General features: G+C 43.0%; 2 protein-coding genes across 4 annotated transcripts in view; one reads left to right on the top strand and one right to left on the bottom strand.

Annotated features, from left to right (window-relative positions):
* Nucleotides 1-208: 208 nt before the first annotated feature.
* On the bottom strand, nt 209-13,215 carry gna15.1 (guanine nucleotide binding protein (G protein), alpha 15 (Gq class), tandem duplicate 1). Of its 2 annotated transcripts, XM_030049723.1 has the most exons (8): nt 12,971-13,215; nt 12,387-12,548; nt 9,613-9,797; nt 8,681-8,835; nt 6,732-6,860; nt 6,164-6,293; nt 3,443-3,596; nt 1,364-1,569 (listed from the first exon to the last, which is right to left on the bottom strand). In XM_030049723.1, exons 2-8 carry the CDS (start codon nt 12,535-12,537, stop codon nt 1,364-1,366), a joined length of 1,110 nt encoding a protein of 369 aa, XP_029905583.1. In that variant the 5' UTR covers nt 12,538-12,548; nt 12,971-13,215. The 2 variants fall into 2 exon arrangements, with proteins under 2 accessions (XP_029905584.1, XP_029905583.1); XM_030049724.1 differs by lacking the exon at nt 12,971-13,215 and having other exon boundaries at nt 209-1,569; nt 12,387-12,537.
* Nucleotides 13,216-21,805: 8,590 nt separating this feature from the next.
* The window catches only part of LOC115358295 (guanine nucleotide-binding protein subunit alpha-11), a 34,278-nt gene continuing 30,879 nt past the window's right edge, over nt 21,806-25,204 (top strand). For both annotated transcript variants that reach the window (XM_030050199.1, XM_030050200.1), the window contains exon 1: nt 21,806-21,941. In XM_030050199.1, coding sequence (XP_029906059.1) covers nt 21,806-21,941 — 136 coding nt within the window. The remainder of the gene's footprint in view (nt 21,942-25,204) is intronic.

Here is a 25,204-nt window from a genome sequence, read left to right as displayed (position 1 = left end):
TTCATCATCAAGCGACATCCTGCAGTGTAGATCACCTATACGGGGCACGGCAGTGTAAAGTTTGTATTGCTGATGTGCCAAGAAAGCACGGATTAAAAGCACGGATTAAAAGCAGAAGCATTCAGTGGTGACATTTTGACTGTGAACCACAAACTAGATTTTGCACCTTAACCAGTGATGAATAAATACTGCGAATTTCGTTCCCCCCCAGCTGCCTCAGGTGTAGCAGGTGGCAGCTGTGAGTCGTGTGTGAACTTTCACACACTGTCGACCACAGCGGTGCTGGTGGTGGTGCGTCTGGAGGTGGGGCGAGAGGCTGACACACACCACTTTTCGCACCTTGATTGGAGCGATCAGCCACACCACTTAAAGAGATGCTGAACAGAGACTGTTACAGGTAGAGGTAAGGGTGTCATCTCATATTGGTATTACGCACATACTACTATGCTAACATATGGTAGATACCCTCTCTGAACATGATGTTTAATAAGGACTGTGTCACTGCACTGCTTTATCAAATATATGTAATCAGATCTGTGATCTAATGCACCACTAGCGCACTGATAGGCATGAATTTTTTCTGAAACACAAAAAGCAATTCCCTGATTCACTGATTTCTTGTAACGTGCCCTAAACTGTTTACCAAAAAGGTAACTTTGTGTGTGTACGGGAGTATGTGTGTGTGTGTGTGTGTGTGTGTGTGTGTGTCAGTGCACCGGTGCAACCATGCACATCTGTTTGTGTTTTCAAGCAGCCGTGAACGAGTGTGAGTGTGTGGGCATGTGTGCCGCTGTGCCGGGGCCCCTCTGCACTTGTAGAAGTCATTATTCCTTTAATGGCGATGCGGCACTTCATGGCATCTCTGGTCCTGGTTCAATTATGGATCCACTCGTGCATCATGAAAAACAGAAACAAATTGGGGTGGGGGGTTGGTGGGAGGGGGGCCGCAGGCTGGGAGAATTGAGGCTGATTGCTAGTTAGAAGCTCCATGTTCGGGAGTCGGAGTCACATCTGTCCACAGCATCCCTGATGTCCCTGAATGCTTCCGTCAGTCCCGGCTGAGTGGGAGAGAAGAGAAGGGTTGCGAGGCGGAGAGGAGAAGTCTTCGGCGCTTCTGCACAAGAGTAGAACCTCGTCCCTCCATCGTGAAGATCTGCTGAGGAAGAGGAATAATGCTGACCAACTGCCCCGGCCCGAGAGGGAATCACCAGAAGTGATGCCGGGACGTTTGCTGCATCGTATTTTATGAGGAGAAGAACCAGTGTCCTGGTCAGCAGTCCTCCATCGTAATCCTAACTCGTACAGGTTACCAGACTTGAAACCCCCTCTGCTCTGCGCCCTCTCTCGTCCTCCTCCTCCAGGTTCAGATGACTCCATAGTCCCTGAGAGACTTGAGCAGCACGGTGTCCTTGACGTCGCTGAAGACCCGGCGGATGTTGTTGGTGTCGGTGGCGCAGGTGAAGTGGGGGTAGAGGGTCTTCCTCTCCTCCCTCTTGTCGCGGCTCAGGGCCTGCTGCTCGTACATCTTGCGGATGTAGTTCTTGGCGTCTTCTGCGTCTCGCCTCCTGCCTGTGGTTACAGGTGAGGGACGGGATCAGAGAAACGAAGGGGAGGGAGGGAACAGGGAAAAAAAACGTCAGAATCGATTTCATCAATTGTTTTGCAGTAAAAAAAAAACATGCAATTATAGTCAACATTTGGGACAAAGACAAGATTATGTATTTATGCATTGTGAAACTGCATTACAGAAGAGTATCACCAGCTACTAAGACTCCATAGATTTGCCCCATCTGCCCAAATAAAAGCTCACATTACATCACATTACATGACAAAGCTGCATAATGCACCTTTAATGATGCAAAATGCCAATGTACCATATCCATACGATGCATTTCCACTTGTGTATCTGATATAGGTCTGGGTGATGTGGACAAACTCAAACATTTAACTGGGTTTCTTTGTGTTTTAGTGGCTGAGCCCCATGTTCACACTGCGAGTAACATAACCAGCACATCACCTGAAGCCCGTTCATTTCCTGTAGAGCAGAGCGGGCGCACGAACTCGGCTCATGTGCGGAAGGTCAGCGAGCTTAAAAAGTAACAACATCTGTCAACAGCCCGTCAGATTTATGTGCTTGTTGGACTGCTGGGGTAATTTTGTTCCTTGAGAAACAGTTCCAGCTGACAAGTGCAAAATGGATGAGAAGTTGATTATAGCCATTCAGGGCTCCTCAGTTCGCCACAATCTCTGTTTTTGAAATACTACAGGAAGCAAAGTCGCCCAGAGGCGCTTGGGAAATGATTACAGCCATTGTCTCGGCCTATGGAGAGCTCTCAAGTAATTTCACTGACGGTTTGTTTACGTGCGCGGTGTGAGCGTGGGTTAAGAGCATTTTTATATTTACAGCAGCGACAGCTGTATCTGCTGCGACGACGACATCAGCAGCCACTGTAAAAGCCACTGGTCTCATTCGCTGCACACAAAGTTCAGGTTTGTCATTAAGGTTAAATGACCAACAAGGAGCTTGACACCGTGTGAGTCATTATTTCACCCCGCTGATGCTAATGGTGGAGCTACACACACACACACACACACACACACACACACACACACACACACAGGAGTGGGGTGTTGGGGCAGGCCACATAAGGAGCATGGTATTTATGGTTGCCATTGGTAACAGAGACAGGGTGTTGGGGGAGAAGGGTAGGGGGAGGGGTGGGGTTGGGGGTTGTTGCTCCACTGCTTTCCTCACTAGCAGAGCCGCAGCCACATCATTAACCATACCAAGTAACTGAATCAATCATTTGGACAGCAAAAATGTGCATGCGTGTATGTGTGTGTGCGCACGTGCTTGTGTGTGCATGTGTGTGTATGTAAGGCAAGTTGGGGATGGGGCAAAAAGAGAAAAGGAAGAATAGAAAGAATACAGCATTACACAAAAAAAACTATTGAATACTGTAACATTTATGGGTTTGTTGAGGAAAGAGAGGAAGAGCAAGTGCATGAGAGAGAGAAGAGAAGAGAAGAGAAGAGAAGAGAAGAGAAGAGAAGAGAAGAGAAGAGAAGAGAAGAGAAGAGAAGAGAAGAGAAGAGAAGAGAAGAGAAGCAAGAAAGGCCAAAACATTGAGTGCTTGCAGGCTTTGCTGAAGCCAGGACTGAAGCCTTCCTGTTTAGATACAGTGTCAGAGAAAACAGAGGAGAAACGGGACTGAAATCTCTTTGTAAATTACTTTTTTACAGTGTTACAGACTCCGTGTTATTTCCCCACGGTGCAATAGGACGGTAGAGATAGCTGCATATCTGAGGCTAATCAGTGGATACCCAGAAAAACAGCCACGTTTATGCACAGGCACAAGCTGTAGATGCCTGTAAAGACCAAAAACTCAACACCACCCCACCCACACACACACACACACACACACACACACAAACAGCTCACCTGTGAAGCTGGGGAAATAGTTTTGCAGGTCAGAGGTCTGGATCTTGTCGGCCAGGATGTCGGTTTTGTTTAGGAAGAGGATGATGGACGTGTTGAGGAACCATGGCGAGTGGATGGTGGTGTAGAACAGAGCCAGGCTCTCATGCATTCGATTCTGCAGAGAGAAAGAGAGCCTTCACTTTTAAAGGGGCCCCTTATTAATTCATATAAACGGAAAGAGAGAGAGAGAGAGAGAAAGTGAGAGAAAAGGAGAGATGATACTGGAGGCTACAGTACGAATCGATTTCGAAGATCAATCAATGCAAGGAGTGAAGAGGGTTTTTTTTAGTTTTATATAAGTTATAGCCTTATATCAATAGATTTTCGGGGGCATAATTTTGATAGAAATAAGAAATGAGGGGAAGAGGGAGAAGCAAAGAGAAAAAGAGAGAACAGGAGAGGCAAAGTCTGAGTCCGGAGGGGGTGATTTGGATTAGTGAGGTGGAATAAATAAAGAATAAAAGAGAAAGAAAGTGAGGGAGAGAGGGTGAGTTGGTTAGCATAGGTAGGCACAGTGTTCAGAAGTGAGTTTGTGGAAATGGCACGGTGGATTGGGTTGCTTCAGGAGGGCCAGGAAAGAGGATGGGGGGTGTTAACATAGGAGGAGGGAGTTTATGGGGGTGTGGAGCACAGGGGCACAGTGGAGGTTAATGAATGTGGTGGCGCGCTAAAAAGTGGCGGGGGGAGATAAACGGCTTAGCCAGCTCCAGAGGAGAGGAAGAGGAAGGACAGAAGCCGATAAAGGGCTAGAGTAGATACAAGGGCCGAGAGAGAGAGAGGGAGCTTGTTTTCTTGTGCAACAGTGAGACCTGTTGGTGGAAGGTTGAAATGCCCCTGAGAGCCTTTTGGCAAGGCAGAGAGGTTGACAGACCGAGTGATGCCCCTTTCCCACAGCATGGTAGCAGCTCAACTTGACTCTCATCTACTGTCTTTACTTTTCTGCATTTCATTTTCCACTGGAGATATTACCCCCTTATGGTGAAGCCCCACATGTCACTTGTAGGTGTGTTGACTGGTTTTCCTCCCTCCTCTACCAGGAAAGAAAATATATTTACCAATATATTACAATATATTATATTTAATATATGGAATTACAATATATTTAAATATGTTATGTATTTGAAAATGTCTTAGCAATACATGGAATAATATATTGGTGAAACATATAAAGCAATATATTTATATATATATTGCATCAATATATTTTAATATATGGAATAATACATACAAGTAATTGTGCATTTCAGATATTGCAATATATTGGAAAATATAAAGACTAGTTCCCATATGTGGAAATGTATTATCTAATAGATCACATGATATTTTCCAATATACTGCAATATCTTTTTGTTTCTTAAGGGCCCACATGAGGCTTTTATTTAAAAAAAAAAAATCAACACAACCAACTCTAAATGGCTGCTTCACATGAACAATATTGGTGTAACTAAGATATTCTCAGACACCCGCCAGGAGCTTGGAGTACAGCCGCTGCTCGTCCCTACTGAAAGGAGCCAGTTGATGTGTTCTGGGCACAACCAACTGCGAGGAGACCTCAGGGCAGACCCAGGACACGCTGGGGGTATTACGCTTCCCGGCTGGCCTGGGAATGCCTTGGGATCCCCCAGGAGGAGCTGGTGGATGTGGCCCTGGAAAGGACCGTCTGGGCTGACCTCCTCAGCCTGCTGCTATCACAACCCAGTTCTGGATAAGCAGCAGAAAATTAATTGATAAAAAAATGAAAAAGATATTCACTCATTCAAAAAATATTTTTACATGAACAGATTATCAAACCAAAATAAGTTTTACAAGTCTTGCTTCAGTACTTCCTGGTCGTACAGAGCTGTTCAATTTGCCTTATTTTTTTTTTCACCTGCAGTCTGCGAAGCCCCGCCTACTCTGCCACTAATTGTCTAGTAGTCTTGCCTCTGTTTCTTAGGTTGGTTAAGGTTAGGGTCGGGTTAGGGGTTACCCAGTCAGAGGCAGGTGATCAATCAGTGGTCTGCAGGGTTTTCAACATCAAACAGTCCCAGGTACGAGGTACTATCTCCAACTTTTGCCGAGTGGAAAACCAAAACAAGCAAGTCGAGTCAAGTTGAGTCGAGCTGACACCATGCAGTGGAAAGGGTTCATAATACTGACAGGCGGGGAGGGGGGGGCTGGGAGGAACAAGGCCTCCGGGCAGGGTGAGACACACTGACACATAAACAGACAGATGGGATATGAGACAGAGAGACAGACAGGTGGAAAAATGTGTAGGTAGATAGATGGAAAGGACAGAATAACATGGCAGACGGAAAAAGAGAGGTGGACAAAATAACAGAAACATGAATATGTAAAGTGCCTCATGCACTATGGCCCCATTCAGGAATACATAAAAGAAGGAATGGACTTTACGTCTTATCATTGCAACAAAATTGTACAGGTGCCAAACTATATAGGGCATGGAAACCCACTATAAACCACTACACTTGTCACTTCACTTGAACTTCAAAAGGAAGAAATTCAACTACATAAGAATTGAATGCAGAATGATGTTTTTCGTCATATATGCGAGTTAGCTGACAGGCCTATGGACAGGCAACTCCGTGTAGAAACACATGTATACACTAACACCCACAGACACACACACACACACACACACACACACACACACACAAACAGACAGACAGACAAGGCCCTCACATCGCTCTCTCTCTCCTCCAGGACCTGGTCGTACTCGCTGAGGGAGGCCAGGAAGATGAGGGAGGTGACATTCTCGAAACAATGTATCCACTTCCGGCGCTCCGACTTCTGACCTCCCACATCCACAATCCTGCCAGCGACCAGTGGAGAAGAGGAAAGGAGCACAGGTAAGCAAGAAGGAAAGAGAAAAAAAACAAAAAAACAAAGAGATGTTAGGGAAAAGATTCAAATCGGCTCTGTCTTAGGATTTATTCACTGAGATGAGGGGTTTAGAGCACTGACAGAGCTCCAAACATTCATATCCAGTTCACTCAACAATGGCCTGGAGCCAGGTGTCTCCAAGTGTCTCCAAATGTATTTTAGTCTTTGTCTGCAGATCAACACTTCGCTTCCCAGCAAGGGCTTTGTGTGGCAGCAACTGGAAACATGATCCTGCCGTGGCAGAACAGGCAAGGGCGGACAAAGCCTGTGCAAGGGACTACAGTCATTTTTCACAGTGCAGTGAATAGTGCCGGTGTTACATGAGGCCGCATGACAGCTAGGTAATCTGAGTGCTGGTGGTGGTCACCTGAGCGTGATGGTCTTGACGTTGAAGGAGTAGTCGTGGATGCCCGTGGTGGGGAATCGAACTCGCAGCACATCCTGGTCAGTGGGGATGAAGTCTGGCGCTGAAATGCGGTCCAGGTTGGTCATGAAGCTGAGTGAAAGAAGGAGAAATGGAGGGATAAGAGGAAGAAAACGCAAGAGAGAGAAAGCGAGAGAGAGAGCATGATAAACTGGTGATGCAATTTCTGTGTCGCATGGCAGCGCTGAAAGCTCTGCTTCTCCTGAAATTGGCATAACATGAGGCCTGTGCTTTGTAGCTGTCAGGTGCAAAACCTTGTAACTTCAATCTTGGTGGTTTTCATGTTTAAACTTCAAATGAGCGATTCTTGTTCCTCCGTGGGCTGAGAAAACTCTGCAGCCCTTGGGTTCATGAAACCATTTCAAAACCAATTAGACAAATTCAAATATGCATGGACTTCAAGCTAAAAACAAAGCAGCTTTCTTTGCTTGACATTGTTCACGCAGTTTTTTTAGTTGCCAACAGTGATTTGCAGGTGTTGCTGGTGTTTACATCACATTCAGCCTTGGCTGTATAAAACAAACTCAGGTTAGAAAAAATATAAGATGAATTACACATTGGGAAAAAAAAAGGATACAATAGAATACACAAGACGGGAGTGCAGTAAGCCCATATCACCCTGGGTACGGAGGACTGCTTTATGGCTTATGTTGATTCAACCTGTTATTAGCTGAATGTTGACTGACTGTCTCTTATCATGCGCACACCATGATGACTGAGCTGCTCGGCAAACACAACACAGAACGGAAAAGCACAGGCAGGCTGAGCTGAGGTTTTCTGACTCGGTGCCCAAGCCTCTCGGTTTCATGTTTCGACTGATTTCACACAGACAAAAAAACAAAACAAAACAAACAAACAAAAACACTTGAGTCTTAAGTCTGATCATAAATTAGACAAAGAATACTGTGTGTGTATCTCTGGGTTTTATGACATGTTACCACTTTGTTAAGTGATTCATGTACCCCAGCGTCACAAGATGGTTGGCTGTGTGTCTGGAGGGCTCTGTCATCAACTGGTGGTCTCAACATGGCTGAGAAATGGATGTATACCATACAGTCTGCAAAGGACTAGCGCCCTCCAGTGGACTGAAGGGGGAGGATACAAAATGTCCATCTTATTAAGAGAACACCACTATAATAAAAGGCCTGTTACTTTTTAATCAAGTTGCGCAGCTGGTATTCATCATCAGCTGTCTGGAAAACAAAAAATATAAATCCAACACTAGTTTTGAGTTTCAGTGGATTCATAGACCAAATTCCTACTTTAAATAGGGATTCAAATATGTAAATATAAATTTTATGTGTTTATTGACAGTATGACACTTTAATATTAATTGATTGATTTAAAGAATGTACTGCAAAAAAAAAAAAAAACATGTCCGTCCTCACAAACAGTTTAGTACTGTGACTTCTGAAAAACACTTTCAAAAAACAGAATTCTCATTATTTTTTCCACTTGTTGTAATAAACACAAATAAAATGGAAAATAAAAAGCAACATATTTAAAAATCTAGGGACGTACCAATAGCACTTTTTTCAGTGCCTATACTGATAGTGGCTGAAATTTTAAACATTTTCCTGACCCATTGTTTTCACTAAACAGTGAAAGTAACAGTGGGGTTATTTGACACATCTTTTTCACATCATTTACAGACTGCTGTTTACCAAACATAGAGAAAATGGGGACAGTTTGCTTTGTTTCTGACATGTTCCTCAGGGCTTTTGCGACTGGATCTTACTCTCCAGTACTGACACTCCATTTTATCCTGGTATGGTGCATCCTTAACTGAACCTATTGTCAAAATCTATTGTGCAGTGTCCACTCATTACTTTGGGCATGCGGGGTATGCAATGCAGGCATTCTTTGGCCAACACAACACTACAGCTACTCACTACTCTGTGGAGTCCAGCAGCTGGTACTCGCTGCGGCGGCCGTAGCAGACCCGGATCCCCGAGTCGGCCCAGAGCCGCCGAATTGCGTCAACGTAGCCCCGGTCCAGCTGGGTCACGTGCACTGTGTCCACACCCTGGAGCCACTTAGCGCACATCTGAGGACAGAGAAACACTCACATATCAGGATACTGTGTGTTAATTCTGGTTTAATCAAGGCCTATAACAGAGGCTGGCTCATGGATTCAGTGTGTGTGTGTGTGTGTGTGTGTATGTGTGTGTGTGTTGACGGTGAGGATGGGAGTCGTGCAAGCTTCTATTTGTTTTTATCATGCCACCATAACAGCATTTCATTGCAGCATTGCACGTGTATACATGTGCTTCTGTACCTGTAGGGCTGCACGATTAATCAAAATCATATCAAAAATGCAATATGGACAAGTTCAGTAGCCAAATTGCAGCACATGCAATTTTTTGATAAAGGTTGACTGTGACAGTATACCTATAAATCATATTCTCCAGATGTAAAAAAGTGATGGTTTAGTGCAGACCCCTGCAAAAATCACACCATTCTCACTTTACTAGGATTTTGCTTTTCCAGTTCATATGAAAAATATAATGCAAAAATGATAACCCCCACTAAAATTACAAATATTGTGCCAATCTGTCAAAACAATTGCAATCTGATTTTTTTTTTTTTTAACCACATTGTGAAGCTCTATGTACCTGTGTGGTCAATGCTTCTTTTTAATGGAGGTGTAAACCGCTAATTCAAGAGGGTGTGTTCGTCTGTGTGCCCACATATTCACACACCCCTGATCCTGTCTGTGTTTGTGAGTGTGTACATGGGTGTGCCCGTGTGTGTGTAAAGTGTGCGTCTGCGGTCGCCCGTGTGAACGTGAGCGCAAGTGAGCCTGTGTGTGTAAGAATCTGACCTCGTTCTCTGGGTTGGAGTAGGGGATTTTGAGCGTGGTCATGGCTCCTGTCATGGCCTTGACGGCTGTGAAGATGTTCTGGAAGATGCATTTGGCAAAGCCCTTCCTCTCCTCCTCTGAAAAGCCTCGGCCATGGATGATCCTCATCTGGCGGATGAAGGTGGTTTTCCCGCTCTCCCCAGTGCCTGAGACAATACACAGGAAAGTAACAACAATTAAAGTAACAATCATAACAATCATCATTATCATCATTTAACAAACATCTATTGTAAAGTGTTTTCACAAAACAGGATAAGTCAATCCAGGGAGAGGCCAGAGAAAAGACAGCCAAGACAATGAAAGTAAAATACAATGGAAAAGAAGCAGATGAGCTCAGGAGAGGGATATAATAAAACATGAAAGAACATAATAAAAAAATGATATCCTTTACAAGCATACTTTGAGAAATATATATATATATATTTATATGCTACAGATCTAGCTAGCAGATGGTTCCAGAGTCAGGGAGCTCTTAAAGCAAAGGCTCAGCCACCTTTTGTAATAAGACGAGCCTGTGGGTGCCAGAGGAAATCAGGCTGTGCTCCAGATCACAAGTGGGTAAAAGGTCTATAGATGTATAGCTGAGAGACAGAACCATCTGACTTTCCTATTCAAATTAAGATAGCGGAACGGCTGGAGCGGCCATTTCTACATGCATCATTGCCATTATAAAGAAGTGTGGCTGCTGCACTGGGATAACTCCCACATTCCAGCTGGTGGCAACTACCTGTTGGTGGCAAGTACTAATTTCAGCAAGCAGCTGCAGCACAACATATCTTCTCAGGTCTCAAAAGAGTGTGGCACACCTAACCACCCGACACTGTCACAACTAACCAAAAACACCATTTTATTCTGAATTAGTTCAATGACTGTTTGACTCCATTCACGATCTGTGAAAAGAGCCCTCTGTGCCTTAGAGGAACACATCTTGAGAAGTGATTTAAAAGAACACACTGGCACTGCCAATCTAATTTCCTGTTCTAACAGCAAATACTTGATCACTTAATGCTTTCCAGTCTTAGACATGGATCTCTGCCAGAGCATCTCAGGCTGCACTCGAGTTCATAAAAGGTTCAAAGGCCTGAGCTGCTTGCTGGACACTTGTCCTAACTGAGCTTCAGTAAAGTCTTCAATGCAGTTCCAAAAGTTAGCAGGTAAACTGTAACAGAGTAGGGAAGCAAAGATTGGAATAATGTCCTGATTTGGCACCTGTTCAAACCCTGATGGCTGCATTAAAGCTGGAGGCACGAGAGGGATGTTTAACTTGTTTTGTTGTTGCTTTGAGAGTTAATCTCCTAGTGTGCCCACCCAAGGCAGACAAATCCTCCAGGCATTCAACTCTTGTCCTGCATGTTGCTGAGTGGGTGAAGCACGGCGCTCACACTGCCAGGATCAGGGTGTGTTTCCCACTGGGACCACCCACATTAAGTGTATATACTCATTGAACAGTAAGGTGTCAGCCACTGCCTTTGAATTATTCATTCATTCAAATAAGACTATAAGTCAAATCCAGGTTGTCACACCATCTGATTTACAACATAATGATAATTCTGCCTTGCAGATGCCGCTGCAGACCAGTCGTCTGACGTGTTACAGCATTGTTTCAAAGGTAATTACACACTCATGAGATGACTGTGTTAAAACCTATAATGGAAGACCTGAACCACAAAGCAGGAACAAGGTGACTTGATTGACAAGTGTTGTTTAACTGGACATTACCATTTGAGAAACTTATTTTCTCGCTGGTATTCATTTCCACCATCAGACATTGTGGTTAAACTTTAAAGGGCCTTACTGGGTAAAAATAATAAATACTTGTACTATATTATAGTTTATACAGCACTTTGGAATCGTGTTTTTGATGACATGAGAGGTTGTGTCTGTACGCTGCTCCTGACACAGCAGGAATTTAGACAGCCCTTCTAAATAAATGTAACTCCAGCCCCCTCAAGTCACTGACAGACATCCAGCAAATATCCTGTACAGAAAGTCTTTCAAATCACCTGTATCATTCTGTCAGCCATCTTCAAACAGAGGCTGACTCTGAGCTTGTTGTTCTGCCAACCACTTCCCTAAAATTTCATTTTTTTTTTTTCAACAGCACTCAGGAAAGATGACAGTGCACTCTTATGACATCTCCACACTACAGCGTGTGAAATGCTTGAAAAAGGTCTTTTGCAGGCATTTCTGCTCCTGGAACTTTTTGTTCAACATTTCTGCCCGATTAACCACAATATTCAGTTCAATACAAGACTGCATCTTTCAGGATCTTGAGAAGTCAACACTGACCAAAGAACTTTGTGCATATTGGAAAAAAACGGGAGAGTAAAATGAAACACTGTGTTCTGCTTGATCACTGAGTCCCTATCACAGCTTGATCACTATGCCCCTATGCCTGGCACCTGGGCATGGCACCAGACAGAAGCCTTCAAACAAAAAACTGGAGCTCCACTATCTTTGTAGTGTGCCTCTCTCCTCCCATTGGTGTTTGCCCTGACCTCCTACTAGTCATGTCCATTCTTTAAATTCTCACTCGCTGACAAATTCTTCTCATAGTTGTCCCTCTGCGTTGAGGACTAATCACTGTTAAATCAAGGTCCTCACTGACACCCAGACACCCACTCCTGGTCTTAGCCTTTTTCTATGTATCCACTGATAATCTAACCTGACAAATGACAAGTTATTGTGAGCCCAGGCAGTTATGCGCCTGGGTGTAGCTGTTTGCGGATACTGACCTAAGAGGAGGACTTTGATTTCCCTTCGCTCCCTCTTCTTCTGCTGGTGCAGGATCCTCTGGATCTCCCTGTCCATGGCGATAGTTCTCCTCTCCTCCTCGGTCAGGCAGCACACACAGGTGCGATGGCACCAGCGCAGGCAGCCGTCCATGGCCAAACCCGCTGAAACCAACTTGTTAATGAGTAATCAGTCCAATAATGAGCCGATAAGGATGGATAATGCGGTCACTGTCTTGTGCACCAAACTGATGGTACTTGTTTTTCTTCCTCCATAAGTCATCAAGCCTTATCTATTACAACACGCGCCTGCGCTCCCCTGGAAATTCCCTATAAAGTTGGAAAATCAGCTCTAAAGCTGAGCCTGAACACTAAGTCCTGAGGTCTGTTAATTTTAGCCAACATTTCATGTTGTAAATCACTGCAGCAGATGGGCTTTCTCTTAGGAGCTCCGCCACTTATACAGTATTCATCTGGCTGCGCTAACTTTTCTAACCGTGCCTCAACAGGTTTGCCCGTAGAAGAAGAAGAAGCAGTTGAAACTAGGCTTACGGCCAGAAAACAGAATCGGTACTGTTGTTCGTTACCTTCGTTAGTTTGTCACACTCCTTGGAAATGAGCAGATAGCAACTCTGATTGCTTTTCGTGGTCCATTTCCCAGCCTGTGCGCTTGTCCACACCTCTCCACCTGCGCAAATATTGTCGTAGAGGCAAGAAATAACCGGCACGTTGTTAAAAGCCTTTGCAACACAAACTATATAACCTGCTCCTCGGGAAAGTCCACTGCGTATACAGAAGAATATGCAGGGTATGTAGTTTAGTGAAAACACGCTCGGCGCTGCCAAAGGAATGCGCCCAGGGTGATGCGTCAAGCCAGCTACAGACAGCCAGACTGCAACCAGAAATAAGGCTGCTCTGCCTTCAAAATGAAGGCAATAACAGCATCAGCAACTAGAGTCAACAACCAGAATCATACAAGGAAACACACTCCAACCTGAATAAACTATAAATTAAGTCAAACAAGACAGCCCATAAAAGGATGGCAATAGGGGAAGTTAGGTTCATGATTTTATTTTTTTATTCATCCATTCAGCCATTTCTTTATTTCTTTCTATATTAATTTTTTCATTCATTCATTCGTTTGTTCGTTTCGTCAGTTAGTTTGTCATTCATTTGACTACAAATGACCACATTGACCACCATGTGTGCATCCTCCTCTCTCTCCTCTTCATACTGCACACCAGTGACAGTCAAACTGCCACATCATCAGGTTTGCGGATGACACCGCCCTCCTCTCTGTCATGGCAGAGCTTTGGCTCAGATTTCTATGAAATCACTCAATTTGAAACTGTTCTTGAATAGCCTTAAATTATTTCAGATTTCAGCTCACGTCTTTGAATAGGCCCTGGGTCATCTGTGCAGTCATTTTGTCCATAAAGAAGCCCACCTTATTTTGACTGACTCTGGAATTCCTCAAATCTGGTTCTGCATGAAGCATGAGCTAAATGAGGCTTGATGCAGATACAGATGCATATGTCCATCACAGATTAACCTCAAAGAGAGAAGTACACACATGAGCATAAATGCAGTTTTCAGGACCTGGTCATTATGAAAAGCTTGGTGCTTGTCCAACCACACTGAAAGCATGCATCAGGTTTGAAACAGATCTCAATGTTCGACTCCAACACTTTGGGCAAAATACCCCATTTCCGACTTACCCAGACTGAGACAAGATGTTTGATACCATTTTCACCTCTGTATGTCCAGTGGTTCAGCTCCCATGGGTGGCATTTCCTGTTAGTTTAGCATAAAGACTTGAAATATGGGAGTCATTAGCCTAGCTCTGTCAAAGTGAAAAAATAAATCTTACAGCAACTCCAAAGCTATATTATTAACATGGTGTCTCCAGTGTATTTGAAATACATGTCTTAGAATTTTTTAAAAATCATTTTAAGAGAAGTTAGATGTTGGAACTGTAACCAATGAACACATTTATCCCTCCGTCAATTGCAGTGATCCACATACCACTGAAGGTATAGTTCAATATACCTCAAACTAACTTCTCCTAAAACAACTCTCATTCTTTTTTTTAATTCAAAGATGTGTATTTCAAATGTAACTGTTCACTATGTAAATAAGACAGCATCAAACTGTGGAATAAATAGACATTTTGGATCACACTCAAAACATTGCGGCCTGTCTGCGCTAGGGGGTTTTATTTGGAAAGTGCCAAGCGGAAGTTGTGTTTTCTGTCACTGTGCGGGAGTCGACAGTGGTGTGAGAGCGCGGCTGCGCTGCGGGCGGATAGAGTTTCGGCTGAAGGCTCTGGCCGGGCTGATTGCGGCAGTAGCTCGGCTGCCTCATGTTTCATTGAGGCACAGCACAGTGAAATCACGCGGCAGCAGTAGCACAGAGTTTAACAGTGTGTGTTTTCGGCAAATAAGATGATAAAAGATCCAAAGCGACTTTTCTCGATAATACGAATGTGAAAAGACTCACCAAACCCTACAATTTAAATTATACACACGACTGCAAAGTATGGAAAGTGCACGAGGGGTCACTGTGTAAACCCATGATGAGTAGACACGTTTTTAAAGGAGTGTTTTGTTTTGTTTTGTTTTGTTTTGTTTTGTTTTGTTTTGTTTTGTTTTTTCTGTAGGGCAACAGTGATGAATCACTCCAAGTGCTCTCCAAGCGCACAACAGGTATTTTGTCGCTCCTTCCCCTCAGCAGCTCTTCGGATGTCAATCTTTTGTCTTAGCCAGCAGAACCGGTTTGTCCAGGCTTTCATGTTCTCAGATATTAAGATCGCCCCGGCTCTACATTGCCATGGGAACAAGGTGAGGCGAGAGAGGGAGATTTGTCTGCGCCATTATAAAATAAGGTGCAGCAGTGTCTTTTTGAAGCACTTTAATGTTACACTGCATCAGCGTGTGCAACATGCATACAGTGGCATATATGGCACATTAAGTACCTTTCTGTTTCTACTTCCCTTTCAGTATGACCAAAAAGTTGTCTTTATTGTCCCATATCATAGTTTAAAATTTAAAAAAGGAAAAAAAAAAAAAAAAAGAGAGCAAGATTATATATATATATATATATATATAGAGAGAGAGAGAGAGAGAGAGAGAGAGAGAGAGAGAGAGAGAGAGAGAGAGAGAGAGAGAGACACACACACACACACACACACACACACACACATATGTACAGTACAGGCCAAAAGTTTGGACACACCTTCTCATTCAATGCGTTTTCTTTATTTTCATGACTATTTACATTGTAGATTCTCACTGAAGGAATCAAAACTATGAATGAACACGTGGATTTATGTACTTAACAAAAAAAAGGTGAAATAACTGAAAACATGTTTTATATTCTAGTTTCTTCAAAATAGCCACCCTTTGCTCTGATTACTGCTTTGCACACTCTTGGCATTCTCTCCATGAGCTTCAAGAGGTAGTCACCTGAAATGGTTTTCCAACAGTCTTGAAGGAGTTCCCAGAGGTGTTTAGCACTTGTTGGCCCCTTTGCCTTCACTCTGCGGTCCAGCTCACCCCAAACCATCTCGATTGGGTTCAGGTCCGGTGACTGTGGAGGCCAGGTCATCATCATCAGCCGCAGCACTCCATCACTCTCCTTCTTGGTCAAATAGCCCTTACACAGCCTGGAGGTGTGTTTGGGGTCATTGTCCTGTTGAAAAATAAATGATGCTCCAACTAAACGCAAACCGGATGGGATGGCATGTCACTGCAGGATGCTGTGGTAGCCATGCTGGTTCAGTGCGCCTTCAATTTTGAATAAATCCCCAACAGTGTCACCAGCAAAACACCCCCACACCATCACACCTCCTCCTCCATGCTTCACAGTGGGAACCAGGCATGTGGAATCCATCCGTTCACCTTTTCTGCATCTCACAAAGACACGGAGGTTGGAACCAAAGATCTCAAATTTGGACTCATCAGACCAAAGCACAGATTTCCACTGGTCTAATGTCCATTCCTTGTGTTTCTTGGCCCAAACGAATCTCTTCTGCTTGTTGCCTCTTCTTAGCAGTGGTTTCCTAGCAGCTATTTGACCATGAAGGCCTGATTCGCACAGTCTCCTCTTAACAGTTGTTCTAGAGATGGGTCTGCTGCTAGAACTCTGTGTGGCATTTATCTGGTCTCTGATCTGAGCTGCTGTTAACTTGCGATTTCTGAGGCTGGTGACTCAGATGAACTTGTCCTCAGAAGCAGAGGTGACTCTTGGTCTTCCTTTCCTGGGTCGGTCCTCATGTGTGCCAGTTTCGTTGTAGCGCTTGATGGTTTTTGCGACTCCACTTGGGGACACATTTAAAGTTTTTGCAATTTTCCGGACTGACTGACCTTCATTTCTTAAAGTAATGATGGCCACTCGTTTTTCTTAAGTTAGCTGATTGGTTCTTGCCATAATATGAATTTTAACAGTTGTCCAATAGGGCTGTCGGCTGTGTAGTAACCTGACTTCTGCACAACACAACTGATGGTCCCAACCCCATTGATAAAGCAAGAAATTCCACTAATTAACCCTGATAAGGCACACCTGTGAAGTGAAAACCATTTCAGGTGACTACCTCTTGAAGCTCATGGAGAGAATGCCAAGAGTGTGCAAAGCAGTAATCAGAGCAAAGGGTGGCTATTTTGAAGAAACTAGAATATAAAACATGTTTTCAGTTATTTCACCTTTTTTTGTTAAGTACATAACTCCACATGTGTTCATTCATAGTTTTGATTCCTTCAGTGAGAATCTACAATGTAAATAGTCATGAAAATAAAGAAAACGCACTGAATGAGAAGGTGTGTCCAAACTTTTGGCCTGTACTGTATGTATGTATATATATTACATTTCATCATATTCTGCATTTTACTTTTACTGTCATTCCCAGACTTTTATCAGTAATAGCATCCTCTTTCTTTTTTGCCTTATCCTTAATTTCACTCCTTCTGCTTTGCCAACACAAGTGTATTTACATGCCTTTGCCAAGTGTAAACTGGTGGGTGGGGGGGAAGAAGGGTGGGCAGATGTGGGAAGGTGAAAGTGCAGAGCTAAGTGAGCATGGACAATTGAGGAGGAAAGGAGGAAAGAAAAGGAGTGAGACTGAGGAGGGCACAGGCACAGAGTTGAGAGTGGAAGGAGAGCAGGGAGTGAGGGGAAGGTGCAGAGAGAAAGAGGGTGGTGGGGAAATACAGCATGCTAAGTGGGCGGGGACTGACAGTAACAGGAAAGTATCTGCTTCCCTCTGCCAGATACAGGAAATTAGGTATGTCTTTGTGGTGCTCTCCTGCTGGCAGAGGTGAATCCTCCCAAACAGCAGGACAGGGGCTGAAGAGCGCAGACTTTGTCCCCTGTCACCGGCTGCTGTGGGAACCTGAGGATGATTAATGATTAATCTGACAACAGCCATCACAAGCTGTGTCACACTGGAGATGCAGCAGCAGTGCAGGCTGTTTCCTTTCATGTTTACACGGCTTCTGACAATGAATTAACACATGGATTATGTAAGCTGTTGCTCAGCGGTGGTTATCGTTTAAACACCGGGCTTTTAAAGGCGCTATTGATTTCAGCATGTATTAAAAAACACAGCAAATTAAGAAAGAAAGACATTTTCATGAGGTTTGATGGGTGCATAAGATGTGAGTGGGACTGAAAACCCAGTTTGGAAATACTTGATACCAGATACCTGAAACATCTGATATTTGAAAAATAGAGGTAGAAAAATCAAACCAATCAAAATTCACTGATTCTGCACTGTATCGAGTATGTTTTGCTGTAGAAAAATATAATATAGATAGATCTATCAATGTATAAATATATAAATTAAACACATGTAACAAAACATAACTTAACACACATCAATTGATCTATTTAGACAAGCATGTGTGTCAGTATCCCCTTTAAACAATTAAAAAACTGCAATACGAACATAAGATGGAAGACATGGTTGTCAAGAGCTAAAAATAAAATAGAAAAAAAGTGTGTGTGTGTGTGTGTGTGTGTGTGTGTGTGTCTAACTGCAACTGAGGCTGTCTAAAATCTTTTCCACAAAGTTTTGTTTCCATCAACATGCATACTGCAAAGAAAAAATACTGTCCTCCCATGAGATGTAAAGTTAAGATGATAAGTAATGCAAGTGCGTGTTTGTCATGTCAGTGTAACATAGGTGTTATTCAGATGCATCACATGGCAGATGGTTCAAATTAGCTGGAGAAAGTGGCTGGTCTTAGTATATTTATCTGAGGTGTGAGTCACTTTGAAGGCTTGTGCAATGCATGGCAGCCCAACTTGTATCACAGTGATATGTGGGTAGGTCAAGCTGTAATCTCATGAGTCATATTTGAAGATTTCCTCGATCATACCAATCATACCGAGCTCCAGTGGATGACATTTGAACCTCTTTATACTTTCAGCTTACAAGTCCGCTGTGTATCCCAATGTATGAATGCTCCAGAGGTCAATTTTTTATTTGAAGAATATTTAAATCATCCCTATGCTTTTCTTATTTTCTTGCTTAAATTACTTAAATATACCTGAATTAGCTCTTTTGCTTTGTTATCTGCAGCCACACCCCATACACTGGGTGTGTTCCATCGATAATATTTTAATAAATGACCCTGAATAAAGACTTAGGTGTGTTTAAGAGCCCCAAGGCATTTTTTGTGGATTTATTCAGGTTTCGATTCAGGTGAAAATCCCATATATAATGTTTACGGGTGTTTTCCAAATGAAAGGAAAAATGCAAAAATGAAAGGAAAAGAGGTTTCAATACAGGTAAAACACAAGATCCACTCCACCCAAAATGTCAAATAGATAATTAGGGCATGAAAGGCATGATTCGTTTGAACTCGCACCAAGTTTTCAGCTGGTGTTTTTGAATTTACCTGAATCCTGCAATAACACAACATGTCCACAAGGTGTCACTTGGCTCAAAAGCATTGTCAGCACACTTCAACCTGAGCCACAGGTGCAATAAGACAGTGAACCATCAGGATAGAGACCCAAGGGGAACATTTGTCCTTACTAATACCAGACATAAAGATTAGGATGAATGTAGCCTTGCAGGCCTATTGCACCAAAAGGGAGGATGATGATGATGAGCAACAGCTATTGTACTTAAGTAAGGTTATGCTACATCTAGGGGTGCAAAACCCAACCGTAAAAAAATAATGACTGGATAAACAATACACCCAAAGTTCTCATCAGTGATCTGTTGGACCTCCAGGGCGACTGAGAGTTACCTGACCATGGGCGTTCATTATATTTTGAACTGGGAGATAATAAGCGCAGTGCTACAAACACATCCAATGTATGAAAGCCACACAACCACATACTTGATGAATTAAAGTATTTTTATGTTTGTTTTAAACAGTCGAAGCAGCACTTTTGACTTTGAAAGAATATGAGTTGATTTCATACATTCTTATCAAATCTCTGAATGAAAAAAAAATGTTATTTTTGCAATTAAAACAAAAAATTGAAAGCACTAGAAATGTTTTTTTTTTCTCCTAATGTACAAAACAAACCGCGCCGAAACCGAAACCATGACCCAAAAACCGCAATACAAACTTAACCGTGGGTTGGTTGAACCAGCACATCCCTGACTACATCCTGTGTGGTTGTTGTAAGTTTCCCTTTTTTTCCATCATCCGCATAATAATTATTGTAGTCATTATCACTGTCATCATCAAAGGAAGGAGAGCCCCAGTCACAGATCAGTTCAATCTTGTTAGCACTGGCTGAGAGCAGACAAGACAAACTTAGTCAGAGCAGTGTCTCTTTCTTTCTTTCTTTCTTTCTTTCTTTCTTTCTTTCTTTCTTTTCTTTTCTTTTCTTTAGGGCACTTTGGCAAAATAAGTCACTATCACAAATGTTACAGATCTGACAAGTTAGGAGTCATCCTTCAGCTGTCTCTGCAGCACCTACAGTAAAGTCCCGCAGAGAGAGCAGCTGATGGAGCTGTGGTAAGTGATAACCTCCAGTCCCATGTCAGCGGGCAGGATGTGGGCGGATGTCGCCGCTGGTGTTTGACAGGGAATGGGCGTTGCCCATCCAGCCAAATATGTGTTTCTTTAGTTGACACGCCTCCAAGAGGAAGACTTCCTCTCAAGCAAACTTTACAAAGTAAAGACCCCACCCAAGACGCACAAAACTCTGTTTCTATTTGCCCCTGCTTCTGTCCGTCACATGTATCCCATGTGACGTGGGTTACAGCGCCACACGGGGGCTGATCGAGTTTAATACATCGACGGGGGCTGATGAGTGGGTGACGAGCGACCACCACCAGGAGAAAAAACAGTAGGGACGATGAAATGCAAAGACTACAAGGGCCCGTTTGACTGTCAGTAAGACATTCGCTGTTTTCGGCGTCTTTTGGAGAACATCGGCACCATGAAGGTCTTCTGCCAGACAAACCAGCTCTCTGGTTAGCCAGTTGGCTGCAGCAGGGGTGATGGCTAGCTAAGCTAACGTGGCTAACTTACCCATTTAGCGAGCTATCCTGGTGAGCTAGCCTGGTCACTCGGTGCCTCGGCTTGCAAGTGGATTTCAACAGGATAACTACGTTGACCGTAATTATAAGGCGGGTGATAAATGCAGACAGCAGATTTTGCGCTTGCCGAGTGTTTGTGACAGTGAGCCAGCTTGTCGGTTTGCTGTTTGTGTGGGCAGCAGATGGACAGTTTGACGGGAGCTCTTTGTCACTCGGCGGGCGGCTGGTGCTGGTTTCGGGGCGGCTAGGCTCGGACTCGGCTGGGCAGCCAGGAGACGGACTGTACAAATGTGGCAGTGGCAGCTACGTGTGTCCCCCTGTCTCTGGGACCTAAGTTGGTAGTTAGCAGTACGTATTTTTGACGTGTTGCAAGACTGCCAGACTGGGAGGCTAACTAGCCGCTTGGGAATTGGAGAAAAAAAAAAAAAAAAAAAAAAAACGTTATCTGAGTTTAAAGAGATTCTACTTGTGACACTAGCCAAGTTAACGCTAGCAGCAAATAGCTTGCATGCTAGTTAGCTTTTTTTTTTTTTTTTAGGCGAGTTACCCAAACTAATTTAAGCTATTTTGGCAGTGTGTCGAGGAAGTCGCTTTGCATCTTCTTCAATTAATTGTGATGTTTGCATTGTGCATATGTATGAACCATTATTAATTTTCAGTTGAGCTGTCAGTCAGTGTAGCCGCAGGATTTGCAGGAGACTTTGACAAGGCTGTCAAATATTTGACAGCAGTGTTGCCATCAGCGAGGAAGGCCAAATTTCCAAGGATAGTTGAGCAGTATCTGGATATACGTATTTATTGAATACGGTTCTTCACCATCTGGGTTGTTACTCAGAGGGAGCCATTATTTATCGGATACTGTGTGTGAGGTGTAAGTGAGGCGCCCTATGTGATACGGGCTGGTGGAGCTCCTGCGGTGATGACTTTAGAATCCATGATGGCTTGTTGCCTGAGCGAGGAGGCGAAGGAGTCCAAGCGGATCAACGCCGAAATCGACAAGCAGCTCCGGCGAGACAAGAGAGATGCAAGAAGGGAGCTGAAGCTTCTCCTACTGGGTATGTATGGCTGAAAATACCTTGGCAAGCATGTAGTCTCTCAGACTAACGGGAGTGGGCTCACACACACACACACACACACACACACACACACACACACACACACACACACACACACACACACACACACACACACACACACATACAAAACAAAAACCAGAGAACTCAAATGCTATTGACTCATGATTTGTTGCATGCGACTGACTGTGTCAGGTCCTAGTTGCCACAAAATTTCCCTAAGTGTTGTGATATGCAAAACAAATTCCGCACATTTGTTTTTAATCTTACCATGAAATAGCAGCTATATAGTGAAGTCAGTGCAGCCACTGATCCAGACAAGGTTCAGTTTGAATGAATGAAATTCATAACTTGTGTAGGTTTTGTTTGCAGCGTCCTCTCCGTCTCTTATTGTAGATGTTTCTAGGAAAATACTTCTGCTCTTAAGGAAATAATTAGATCATAGCTTTCATTTGCCCTTCTGGATATTCCTTTATCTTCCTTGTGCATCCAGGATTGACATAACAGCCTTTTGACAGTGACTGTCAGGTTGATGACATACTTATAAGCAAGACAAGTTAGACAGCCAATCAGAGGAGCAAAACTGCTGCTCTTAATAAAAAAAAAAAAAAAAAAAATGCTTTGTTGCTTGAGTTGATTTGTGTATGATGACAGTTCTTTATAAGTCCTGTTTCTTCCCTGGAATAGATGATACTTGTTTGAGGCTTTGTTTTTCAGACAGAAAATAGAAGCAGGGTTTTTAAGTGGATTACTATTTCAGTGACATTTGTTGGTAACTCATGTGGTAAATCATTAAGGTTATTAATCTCTTGTTGTAAGCACAGACTATTGTTTAAGGTCATTAATAACCTGCCCGGTTATGCTCTGTATTCAGGAGTGATAATTAGATTAGATTAGATTATTTGTTAACCAATTAGTAGTGTGTTAAAACCATAGGTCTTAATCTGGATTACCTGGATTATCAAACAAGAGTTTGGTCAAGTACAACTGGACAGGCTCCTGATACAGTTGTCAACACTCCCTCTTTTTCTTAGTCTTCTTCCACATTATAGTTTTCATCTTAATGCCTGCCTTGAAGCTCTTGTCGCCTCTTATGATGAAAAGGACTTAGTTTTAATTAAGTCTGTTCCAAGGGAGAGAGCATTTTGTCAGTGTCTAGTCTAGAGGTGGCCCTTATTGGGAAATGACTGGCTCCCAGAGACTAGGCTGCGTCTCTCACAGGCCCGTTTTCATGTTTAATGAATAGTAGCAGAGCCATTCTACTTTTTATGTGATTTTTCTATCGATCCCAGAAGCCATTTGGCCTTCAGCTTGCCCCACTCCACACGCATCAGTAACAGAACAATGTCCTGGAGCTGCAAGGGCTTCATTGTCTTGCTCAAGGACACTTCAGCAGGTTGGTGGCTCGCTGTCATAGGTTATTGAGCGTGGTTACTCCAACCCGTCAACAGTGTCCAACATTGCTACATCGTGTAAGGTGTCACAATAATACTGTATTGTTAGTACACATTTCCCATACAGTGGAAATGTGGAGCATGGAAATGTAAAAAGTGCTGATTGCCCAGCTAAATTATGTCTTGTCTGTACTGACCTGATCGTTAAAGATATCGTTATCAGGCTTTAGGAAAATAACCAGCTGACCAAGATGAAATGATTTCTGAAGAATTAAAAGTGAAACCTCACACACTTCTGTCTTGTCAGTGGGGGATGTGTTTGCTGTGAACTGGGACATAGCCTAGACTATTATATTTGACACTCTAATGACACCAACATTTACACACAAAATATTGGCGACATTTTTGGTTTTGCGATCAGGTATTGCAGTAGTACAATAGTGATGTAACTTATTGTGAAATTCTAGACCTGAATGTGCAATGATTAGATTTGACCCAGTTTGGTTGATTTTCAGCATTCGGCAGTGTAAGTCCTTCATCTTACAAATTGCCACCAAATACAAGCCAAATGCTGCTAATTTTCACTGAGGTTGATCAGTTAGTTTTTTTTTTGTTTGTTAATATGTTTTTATTGCTCTGTCCATTTTGGCTATAACCAACCATTGTTTTGTTTTCTATTCCACCAATCAGATTTGGCTGGAGAGACAGTCAAAGTGACTGATGAATGTTGAACTACAAGTTGCTGTGTACACCAAGAGCACAATTTGCTTGTGTAGTCCAGGATAAAACAGTCTATCAGCCTTGATTAATGTTCATTATCTATTTTTTTTGTTTGTGTAACAAATGATAGAACATAACAGATACCATAGTATTGGTATCTGTGCAGAATTGAAGGCTCTAAATCTTTTGGCTGTGTGAGTGTGTTTGGAAACTGGCAGTACACAAAAGGCATCTGTTGGTTCAGTTGGCCAACATATTGTCAAACATTGATTAGAAATATAAAAGTGGTGGGCGTTTAAAAAAAAAAAAAAAAAGACATTGTCCTGTTTTTCCTGCTCACAGAGGAGATGGTAGGATGGTGACTCATTGAAAGAGAATTGAAAGAGATTGATTTGGAAGACTGCCCCTTTCTCTCATTGCAGCCCAGTTTTTGGTGCAAATGTTAAACTACAAATTGCAGGAGGTGAATTTTCCTCAGCTAGCGGTGTGAGTTCTCTGTCACATTACTTAAGCTTGTGTAAAAAAAGATCTAAGTGTTATCTAGCTACAGTATGAGTTACAGCGTAGTCTAGTTGTCTCACTTCATTTGGCATCTATTATGGAGCTCTCTGATCCTTTTATAGACCTCTGTGCACACTATAGCTTCCTATGATGTTTTTGGCTGCATATGATTCAGGTCAACAGACCTCACTGTTTCATCCACCGTCCACAGTGGCCGCTGGATTTTGAAATTCACATCTTACTTCCATATTTTTACCAGACATATCTTTGAAGAATGCAAATGAACTTTCCCACCATTGTAGCTGGTAGACGCATACCAAACACAGAGTGTGCCAGGATTTGACTGGAATCAATGCCCACCTTTAATAATAATGTTAATCATTCAAATGTGTGATTGTGATGCTTTAAATCGTCTCCCAAACTGTCTTAGAGTTTGGTTACTTTTGTTGCGAGGTAGTTTAGATGTAGTGCATAATGCTTATCTGCCGGCTATAGTTAAAGGCAGATGGCGGAGTAGTTGTGTGGCATCAGCGGGTTTGTCTGATGTTGTAAGTGGAGGAAATTATTCTGGCTGTTTATCAGTAACAGGCTGGCTCTCCTCAGTGGTGTGGTTAGCTAGCTCTGGGTTGG

This window comes from Myripristis murdjan, chromosome 4 (genome assembly GCF_902150065.1).
Source record: "Myripristis murdjan chromosome 4, fMyrMur1.1, whole genome shotgun sequence".
In the NCBI taxonomy this organism is placed as follows: Eukaryota; Metazoa; Chordata; class Actinopteri; order Holocentriformes; family Holocentridae; genus Myripristis; species Myripristis murdjan.
The sequence above is the reverse complement of the archived record's forward strand: the minus strand, read 5'-3'. Positions and strand labels throughout refer to the sequence as shown.

Bases quoted from the DNA above. Each gene is read 5' to 3' on its own strand.
- gna15.1 (XM_030049723.1), bottom strand. From the start codon at position 12,537: ATGGACGGCTGCCTGCGCTGGTGCCATCGCACCTGTGTGTGCTGCCTG. The intron at 9,798-12,386 runs GTCAGTATCCGC...GTATTGTCTCAG, and splicing joins AATCAAAGTCCTCCTCTTAG to GCACTGGGGAGAGCGGGAAA. The intron at 3,597-6,163 runs GTGAGGGCCTTG...TTCTCTCTGCAG, and splicing joins TGGAGGAGAGAGAGAGCGAT to AATCGAATGCATGAGAGCCT.